Here is a 10,747-nt window from a genome sequence, read left to right as displayed (position 1 = left end):
AGTCTTTTCATCTTATTGAACGAGTCGAGTGCTGGATTGTAGTTGTGGCACCAGGTTTCATCTCCAGCAATGATTTGTTCCAAGAAAGTGCAAGCTTCCTGAAGAAAATGCTGAAGATGTTGGTTCAGATTATGCTCCTCTGTGAAGACATGTACCAGTTCAACAATCTTTCTTTTCCCCAGATCCTCACATGACTGCGATAATCCTGACCGTCACTTCTTTAAATATGATTTGACAATCTTGAAGCAAGAGTTCCTGAAAATGATAACATGCTTCAATGGAGTCCATTTTACGCACCTGGTTTTCATCTCTGGAAGGATGATATTGTTACGGCTGTGGAAATTCGCAAACCACCATCCAGGTCCCGTAGGTGAGGTATCTCTTAAGTACATGTGTAGTTAGCCCCAAACCCGTTGTTTAGAGGGAATTAATGTGATTCATTCTGGCTGCGACGCTTTGAGTTAGCCATTTTTTCTGTTCTATCGTTTATTTCAAACAAACAGCATCTCAAGAACCACGCCATCCCCACCACAGCGCCAACCACACTACAACCACGCCACCTCCACCATCTACGCTACCACATCTTTGCCACTCGCCATTCAGTAGGCCCTGTGCGGTTACGATCTCAGGGAACAAACAAAAACCAACAACGATGCTTGGGGGTTTTCCTGCCTGTTTTTCCCGTCGAAATTCTCCACGCTCGGTGTGGGGGAGGTGCGATCCGAGCAGGGGTCAAAGGTCATGTAAAGGAGGGGTCTGATTTTGGGGGAATAATTCCCTGGCTCTGAGCCAAGACTGACGGCCCCGGCCCCCGCACGGCGCGGGGTGGAGGGCGAGCGAGAGGTCACGCCCCCCTTCGAGAGGCTTCTCCAAGAAGCTCGAAGGGAGGCGGGGCCGAAAACGGTGCTGAGCGAAACGCGGAGCCCCGCGCTACAAAAGGCGGACAGGACGGACCTTGAGTTGGTCGAGTGTGGTTGGTCGAGGGTTGGTCTTCATGTTGGTCTTCTGGTTCATGGTCGTCTTCCGGTTCATGGTCGTCTTCCGGTTCGAGTCGCGAGCTTGTTGTTCCTGCCTTGCTTCTTTGATCCGTGCGCGAGCGCGGAAAACAGCGCCGAACAAACCCCATCCGTTTCCCTAAAACCCCGTCCGTACCGTCGAGCGGACCACACGAGCGGAACGAGCTCGCGGACCACGCCGGAGGGGCTCAGAGTTGCGGTCGCAAAAGGAGGACTCGACGCGATCATGGAAGTCGCACTTCCATTTTCTTTTGGGGTTTGGTGTAAATGTCTGTGGGTGGCGCCGTCCGTCAAGTAGTATTGTTTTAAGTGTTGCCGTGTGTTCGCGTATTCGGTCATAGCTCTGCATTGTTGTTGTTTTAAATTGCTTTATGTGCATTCTGATTCTGTTTGACTATACGTGTGCTTTGTGCCGTGTCTGTGTGAATAAAGTGCTTGCATGTTGAATTGTTCCCCGTTTCGCTGCGTCCTTTCCTTCGTTTGAATCTCCATCTTGCTTCACGTAACGGGTTCGTCGTGGGCTTAATACGCCCGATAATTAGTCGGAACCGTCGAGGCCGATGATAACACCGCTCGGTTATCCCGATAGTACGGAACGGACCGCTTAAGTGGCCCGTGTCCGGAGTCGACCTACGGCGAGGTGCGATCGCCCAGTTTACCATTCGCGTGGGTACTTAGGGAGGTCGAGTTTGGCGAACAACCCTATCCCACACGGGTGGCCGATTGGCATGATCGTGGTGAGGCCGAAAGGCCCACCCATGACTAGCTCCCGGCGTTAGTCCGAGAGGGTCACGACAGAATTGTCCGTCCGGTGGGCGACGTGCCGCGATTCGAGTCACGTGGCCGATCGCATGCCGGCCAGCGCGAATTCGCAGCAATATTTATCACTGAACAGTAATCAAGTGTGGACAAAATCCTCTTCTGTGGAATCAGATTGCACAGGTTACCCCAATGGCTTTCATGAAAACCTCACTATTCAAGGGTCAAATAACCTTACTTGTTTGCTTTGAGGGTACTTACATTATGTACACCAACAATGGCAGAATTTTCGCACAACTCCACAGCACATTGGGATTGCAACTTGTCCAATGGCATTTGGTGTTCGTACCTGAGCATTTGCCTCATGCTGTGATCCCAGGTTTGAATCTCACACATTTTTAATTTGTCCCTCTTAACCTAATGTCCTTTTAAAAAAATGTTTAAATACATTATCTTCTGATGTTCTTATCTTACATTCTTTACATACATGTACAAACGATTAACCTTAAATAATTTAAAAGGAAAATGCTACTTGGGAAAGCTGAGGCCTGAAAAGAAAAATTGCAAAGCTTGTGTTCCTGATACATTTTCACATAATCATGATGAATTGATCCTTGATAGACTTGAAAAAAATAATTCAAACGGAGATTGGCTTGTTTGGTGTTTCCATTTGAGCACGTCACTCACAAATGATTGGATCCCAGCTTCAAATCCCAAATACTGTTTGAATTTGTCCATTGTCTGTTCATGTCCTTGTAATTATTGTAAAACATACAATATCTCAAATAAGCAAATTTGTGCTAAACTATACTCTGAAAAGTCTGCTAGAATGAAGGCATAAGCCTTTAAAAGTCTTACCTTTTATTCTCAAGCGTTTCCATAACTTCCAAGACTGATAAAGATGCCAGAATACATCTCTGAAGTGTCAATATCGGGAGATTGCTAAACCACCAAATTGGACTCTTTCTTTCATTACTTTTTTTTTTTGTATACTTGTCGAGGCTCGTATGAGAGCTAACACACAACTCACAGCAAGGGGGCATGAGACAAGAGGTGCGGGAGTGGAAGGGACAAAACAGTGGGGAACAGACACTCAGACTTTGGCCAAGCTAGCACAATAATGGCTGAAGCATTTACGATGATTCTAACATGAAGAAGCGACATTGACTCTGGAATATTGCACTCGTACCATAGCGTTTTTAAATAAATCAAACTTGTTCGGTAACTGGCAGTCATTCGCATAACCATTGCACGCCACTTACACATGCGCAGATTGGGAGTCATAGTTAATTAATTAATGCACATACACTCACTCAGGTTCGCTCCTGCATTTGTTTAGTACAATGCAATGGAAATGCAATCAGCATATTAGATGCAGCCACGTAAACTTTGTTTCATCTGATATAATTCTATGCACATTTTGATTGGAATACAACTCATGCACAAACTGAAGTATGTAACTTAAACACATGATTTCCACAAGACAATTGAACCACAATTTACCACATGATACTATTCACACAAAAAAGACAGAAACAAGTCAGAAAAATAATAAATAAATAAATTCTGGATGGAATCCCCCAAAATCAACCAGACAAGGTAGGAATGACACCACAATCCTTTTACAGATTGACATTACAACATTTCAAAACATTTTCTGACTTAATCCCACAACAAATTTAATACATAACTACAGTTCATAGAACAATAATCTGTTTCTAGAACACCTAATCAAATCTGTTTCTGGTGTATGTTCCCCCTCCATGCCCTCCCTTATCTCAAATGGCCGCACTGCTGACACCGCACGTGAAAAGGCTGAATTCCTAAACTCGGTGTTTGCATCGAAATCTTGTGTCCAAAACCCATCGCTTTTTCTACCCACCATACACAGTCGCACCCAACTGTCCCTGGACTCTGTGTCCTTTTCTCCTGACAAGGTGGAGAGCTTGCTTTCAAACCTCGACTCAGATTCTGTAACCGGACCAGACGGCATCAGCCCACGTGTCCTATAAACCTGCTCTGCTGCTCTTCCTCACCCTCTCTCTGTTCTATTCACCCTCTCATTTGCTCAAGGTCATCTGCCATCTGCTTGGAAATCAGCAAACATTACTGCCCTGCCTAAAAAAAGGTGCAAAAACAGATCCCTGCAACGACAGACCAATCAGCCTTCTCCCAATCAGCAAGGTTATGGAATCCATCATCGCTTCAGACATTAAATCCTTCCTCTTCTCCAATGGCCGGATTTCCGATCATCAATTTGGTTTCAGACCAGGTCACTCGACCCTGTGTATGCTGCTTCTGCTCTCCCAACAATGAATGGAGGTCCTCAATGCCAGACATGAAATCAGAGCCGTATCCCGAGACATATCGCGTGCTTTTGACACGGTCTGGCACCCTGCCCTGCTCACCAAACTCTCTTCCTATGGTATCCAAGGCCATCTCCACTCATGGCTCGCAGACTTCTTCTCCTGTCGCAGTCAACGTGTGGCCCTAAATGGAGTTCTTTCATCCCCTCTTCCTGTCCAGGCTGGAGTTCCTCAAGATAGTGTTATGGGCCCTGTTTCTTTTCTGGTTTTCATCAATGATCTCTCTGACTCTCTGGAAAATCCTCTTTATCTCTTTGCTGATGACTCCACCCTCTGCCTACCATCTGTCATCCCTCAGACTGGCATGCAGCAGCTTCTTCACTCACTACAGATCTGGGTAAAATCACAAGCTGGTCCAACACGTGGAACATGCCTTTCAATCCGGACAAATCTCACACTCTCACGATGTCTCTCCGAAACGACTGTTTAGAAAACCCCCCCATCCACTTTCTCAACAATCCTCTGGAAGAAGTCCTTTCTTTCAAGCTTCTGGGTCTCACTATCTGCCATCTTTCCTGGGAAAACCACATTTCAAACCTGGTCTCCAAAGCCAGTCTCCGACTGGGAATCCTCCATCAAGCAAAGTCCTTCCTCGGCCCACCTGAGCTCCTGACCACTTACAAAGCTTTTGTCCGCAGCCTGATGGAGTACTGCTCTCCCCTCTGGGCTGGTGCTCCTGCCTCCCACCTTTCTCGGCTCCACGCTGTGGAAACACAGGCATTTCGGATGATTGGCATCACCCACGATGAGGCTGAGTCTTTGGGCCTCTCACTCTCTCACCGCAGGCAGATCGGTGGTCTTTCTGTCTTCTACTATCTCCTCTCCAGTCTCGCCCCCCCCTGCTCTCTCTGCGATTTGTCCCCACCACATTTCCGCAGGGCACTCAAGGTCCACCAACAACCCCTTCTGGTAATACTACCAAAATCACTGCTCACCTTCACTCTCTTTTTATTCCTCTTTTTCCCCACCTTTGGAATAAACTCCCTCACTCGATTCAATCCCATTCTTCCCACCAGGCCTTCAAAACAGCTGTTCACCACCACCTCTTATCATCCCCCATCCAAATCCTCGATCTTTTCTTTCCCCGTTAATCCACCCAAGCCCACCTTCAAATTCCCTGCTTTCCTTCCTGAAAGTCCCTGTAATGTCCATCTTGTATTCCCCCATCCCTCTCCCTTCCACAGATCTCCTCATGTCTCTGTTCCCCATTGTTTTGTCCTTCCCACTCCCGCCCCTCTTGTATCATGCCCCCCTTGCTGTGTGTTGTGTGTTCGCTCTCATACGAGCCTCGACAAGGAATACATACAAAAAAAACCAGAATACCCCACGCAGTGTTGAAGTATATACAGTATATATTGTTGCGAATTCGTGCCCGCCGGCGTGTGAACGGCCACGTGACTCGAATCGCGGCACGTCGCCCACCGGACGGACAATTCCGTCGTGACCCTCTCGGACTAACGCCGGGAGCTAGTCACGGGTGGGCCTTTCGGCCTCACCACAATCGTGCCAATCGGCTACCCGTGTGGGATAGGGTTGTTCGCCAAACTTGACCTACCTAAGTACCCACGCGGAGGGTAGACCGGGCGATCGCACCTCGCCGCAGGTCGACCCCGGACACGGGCCGCTTAAGCGACCCGTTCCGTACTATCGGGATAACCGAGCGGTGTTATCGTCGGCCTCGACGGTTCCGATTAATTATCGGGCGTATTCAGCCCACTACCAACCCTTTACGTGAAGCAAGATGGAGATTCAATTAAAGAAAAGACGAAGCGAAACGGGAAAACAGTTCAACATGATGCACATTTATTCTGTGGCACACAGAGAGCACACATATACAATTACAACAATTATGCACAAAAAGCAAATGTAACAAAAGAAACAATGACGCAGAGATACTACCGAATAAGACCGACACACAGCAACACTTAACAGTTTTACTTCACCAGACTGGCGCCACACACACACGTTTACACAGAAACAAAAGAAAAGGGCCACCCTCAAAGACAAGGGGGCAGACGGGGCCTGTGGGCCAATATTTGCGCGGGACCTGAAAGAGCGGTCAGGTCCGCGAGACCGGGTGGGTCCTACCCGTGTCTTTGTAATGAGCCGCAAATGTGGCAAGGCGGCGGTGCCACGACTTCGTGCTCCTTCGCGGGTTTCGTTGGCACTGCTTGGAGTGGGGTGGGAACGGGGCCCCCTTTTCGCACTATCTCAGCGCGGGGGAAAAAGGGGGGGGGGAATTGTTGATGCTCTGGGGAAAGAGTATAGCTGGCTTGCTTGGGTCCCGTGACGAGCGATTCCACCGCGACCTCGTCGCCGACCGCCGTCTTCCTTGCCTCGGACCCGAACTCCTCGGTTTCTTCCCCCAATTCTCCTCAGTGGACTGCCGAGAACCACCGGGACGCCCTCTCCTCCCGACTCCACTCCGCGCTCCAAACTGACTCTGCCAAAAACACTCTCCGCTCTTCCAAGGCCGACTCTCCGCTCTTCCAAGGCCGACTCTCCGCTCTTCCAAGGCCGACTCTCCGCTCTTCCAAGGCCGACTCTCCGCTCTTCCAAGGCCGACTCTGCCCTCTTCCAAGGCCGACTCTGCCCTCTTCCAAGGCCGACTCTGCCCTCTTCCAAGGCCGACTCTGCCCTCTTCCAAGGCCGACTCTGCCCTCTTCCAAGGCCGACTCTGCTCTCTTCCAAGGCCGACTCTGCTCTTCCAAGGCCGACTCGACCTAAACCGACTCTGCCCAGATTCGCCCCACGCTCGGCGCTTTATAGGCCGGCAGGAGAACCCATATGCAAATTTCCGGATCAGGACGAGCTCGGGGGTGGAGCCACGCTCGCCCGTTTGGACGGAGAAAAAGGGGCGTGAATCTCCCCTGATCCTAGAATTTGCATATCTCGATTCCACACAGACGCGCCTGGAGGCGGGGCCAAACCGCCCCGCGCTTGCTGATTGGACGGATCAGAAGTGGGCGTGTAGCATTCCTGATCCGAATTCTCCTCGGAAAGGCCGCATTTTGCACTCGTGGCTCGGCGCGTGTCTTGTACGAGCCCAGGACCGCCCGACGCTTGGTGCTCCAGGTGGTGCGGGAATGGCCGCAGAAGGAGAGAGGTGAAGGTGGTGGAGATTTATGGTGGTGGCTTATGGCCATGGTGCCGTTCGGAATGGCGGTGATGCGATGTTTGCGGGAGCGAGTTGTGAAGGTAAAGATCGTGGCTGTTGGCGTTGTTGTTGTTGTGTGATGGTTGGAGCGTGGTTGGTTCAAAATAAAGATAGAACAGAAAAACACCTATCTCAAAGCGTCGCAGCCCGAATGAATCACATTTATTCCCTCTAAACAACGGGTTTGGGGCTAACTACACATGTACTTACAGAGATATCTCACCTATGGGACCTGAATGGTGGTTTGCGAATTTCCACAACCGCAACAATATTTATAACTTAAATTACAATAAAACATTGATTTTAGTGTTAGTTAAAGAAAATTCGGAAGTCTAGTTCAATTGAAGTATTCCAGAAGCAGTCCGCAATACCACCCTTATACACCACTCCATTGAACCTTTATTTAAATTGAAGTACTATACTGCAAAACTGGAGGTTCTTGGAAGTAGTATGATGGAATTTGTGTTCTGCAGTCTTCAAGTATATAATTAAATTTAAATAAAATAAAAATTGTGGAAATCGTATAAATAAATAAATTCCATCTTCAACGGCCATTTTCCACAGTATCTGTTGCATCACCCTATCTTACACGCAACATTAGTTATTCGTGCTTGTTTGTGTCCTTTACGACGTCCTTTAAAACAATGTTTCCAGTTTGGAATGATTTTGAGTTATGTTTGACTGCCAGACAGGCAGGCAGGCAGACTGAGTAAAAATATCTCACTCCTCTCTGCACATGTGCAATCAAAATTGATTCAAAGCCAAAGTACATTAAAACTAAAGACTAATCTTCCTGTTAATCTTCCTGTTAATCCGATTCATGTTCAAAATATAACGTTCAATTTAAATAAGCTGTTCATCGATCATAAACTGATAAGATGGTCATGAACCAATTGCTTAACCCCGCTTTTCGCTTCGCATGCACGAAAACATCTTCATGAAATTATTACTATTACCACACAGTCCCTTACAACAAAAATGTCAAAGGATGTTGTGATGGCATTCCTTTAATGATTGTGGTATCATTCCTTCCTTCCTTGTTTAATTGTTTCAGGGGTATTCAACAGGTTTTATCCTTTTTTTTGATGACGGTAAAAGATTGTGCTCGTTTTATCACCGCACATGGTACTCGTTTACTTTCTTGTCTTAATTAATATTTTTAACTTCCTAACATGAGTCCTTATAACATTTAACAAAAGAAAACACACATCAACCACCTCACCTTTTCTTCAAGCCTTGCGATGCGCTCAAGCTTTTTCTTCCGGCATTTTGATGCAGCAACGCGATTTCTCAGCCTCTTTCTTTCAGCCCTTGCTCTCTCTCGTGCTGTTGGGGAAAGTAAAGGACCCTTTCTGCTGCAACTCTCGTCCTCCCTATGCACATACTCCCCAGCCTCAGGTACCCTCTGGGGTTCTTCTTTGACACTCTGTCTGTCTCGATTCAAGTTCAGTAATGAGGCCTGAGTAGCCAGGCTACAATTTTGTGCCTCTCCAGAGCTTGAATTTTGTGGATTTCCAGGTCGTACAGATTCGAGTGCAGGACCAACACTTGGCATAGAATCTAGTTCTTCTTCTGTTGAGACACCCATCATTCGGCCATCTTCTGAAGTTGTTTTCTCTTGGAGTTCTGCAAGAGCAAGCATAAAGCCTGCAGCAAATCCTTCCTGCTCATTGGTGCCGACATGAACTGTGGAGGTTGGGGTTGATACCGTAGAAAAAACACTATGAGCTGATGCCAGGACGAGCCGCTCGAGTTCTGGTGAGGCTAATTTCAGGAGGCCAAGGTCAGGGCTTGTCAATGTACACTCATCTGATGTTGGCCCACTGATCCCAAGGCATGGCAATGCTTCCACTTCACTTGTGGCCTTAACTTCAGAGTTCATGTCCAGCCAAGGATTAGGGACAATGGTCACATTACTGGAAAAAATGTTGGAACAAATGGTCAATAAGTAATTTAACCTGCAAGCAATTCAGAATTTGCAATGTAACAAATAACATTAAAATCAAAAAGAGATGATTGTTTAAAAAAAAACAAAAACAGCCATGTAAATGTAACCCAATTATGTAAAATGAAACACTTATCAAACGGATTTTGTTTGGGATTTTTTTTTTGACAATCATCTGATATGGGGTATATGCAAGCTTCAAATGACAAAGCAGCATGACTGCAGCACTTGATGATGAAGCTATGTTCAAGAGAAATAATTTTTTTAAAGATTTTTGCTCAATCCAATTAGGCTGCCAGACCACGTGACCGTTCAATTACTCGTGAATAGCCTGGTATCCGCATGACTTAGGGAACATTTGTGTGAAGTTTCCCCTCGATCTGTCCAGCTGTTCTGGAGAAGATTTTTATGGGTTTTAGGGTAATTTCAATATGACTGCCAAAGCATGTGACCTACGACATCATGTGTGAACGCTTTCTTCCTCATGGATAGACGGTCATACGTGTAAAGTTTCACCTCAATCTGTTCAGCCGTTTCAGAGAAGATTTTTGAAGGTTTTTTTGTTTTTTCAAATAAAAAAACAATGTGGCTGCCAAACCACGTGACCGATGACATCATCAAATTTTTTTCTGTGGACTAATTTATCCCTTGATGACCCTCAAAATTTTTCATACTGATCAGATTATAGCGATCTACAGTATGTATGCAATTATGACTTCAGAATGAAGGCACCTATGACATCATTTGAAAAAAAAATCACACATTCCCCATGAGGAATAAGTGTCATGTGCCAAGTTTCAATTTTTTCCTTGGTGCAGTTTCAGAGATAGAGGTCCAATTTTTTTCATTTTTTCCAACATGGTTGCCACACCACGTATGACATAATTATAATTAAAACATTATACACGAGTAATTGCTCCAATGGTGAAAATGTGGTCTTAATCTAACAAGCGGTTTCAGAGAAAAACACTCATGTTTTGTGCAGACAAACAAAGAAACAAACAGACCCAAATTCAATACCCTCTCCTCTGGTGAGGGTAACTAGAATGGCCACTCGGTAGAGCGTATACCTCTGCCAGGATGAACAGTTTGTTTTGTATCCCACTAATAGGCCAGATCAGGATCCGGACCTTTACATTACAGAGAAAGTTTATACGAGGATTTTACTTTTCATCAAATTAATTTTTATATTCATCTGAATCGAACAAACCATGCAGACAGAATTTCACCGCAAAAATTTTTTTTTTTATTTCGAGCAACGCTTTAAAACTATACATAATATCAGGTCAGGAATGGGAGCATGCACCGGAGCGTGCGCCGGAGCAGCACGTCGCTGCGTCCACTTTCTGCCAATACTCCAGGGACCTCCGTCTGGCCATCCCCCAGGCAGATGCCTGGCCCCCATCTCCTTGAGATGTTGATCAACCTGCTGCAACCACAAGGCACATGGTCGGCCCATTGGCCTCTTCTACTCACGAGGCTCCCTCATACATAATGTGCTAAC

General features: G+C 46.6%; 1 protein-coding gene across 2 annotated transcripts in view; it reads right to left on the bottom strand.

Annotated features, from left to right (window-relative positions):
• Positions 1-10,747, bottom strand: part of LOC147015329 (transcription factor Jun-like) — a 52,612-nt gene that overhangs the window by 2,960 nt on the left and 38,905 nt on the right. For both annotated transcript variants that reach the window (XM_085850000.1, XM_085850001.1), the window contains exon 3: positions 8,521-9,214. In XM_085850000.1, coding sequence (XP_085706126.1) covers positions 8,521-9,214 — 694 coding nt within the window. The remainder of the gene's footprint in view (positions 1-8,520; positions 9,215-10,747) is intronic.

This window comes from Eptatretus burgeri, chromosome 12, assembly GCF_056783735.1.
Source record: "Eptatretus burgeri isolate ZD-2024b chromosome 12, Ebu_testis_v1, whole genome shotgun sequence".
NCBI lineage: Eukaryota > Metazoa > Chordata > Myxini > Myxiniformes > Myxinidae > Eptatretus > Eptatretus burgeri.
The sequence above is the reverse complement of the archived record's forward strand: the minus strand, read 5'-3'. Positions and strand labels throughout refer to the sequence as shown.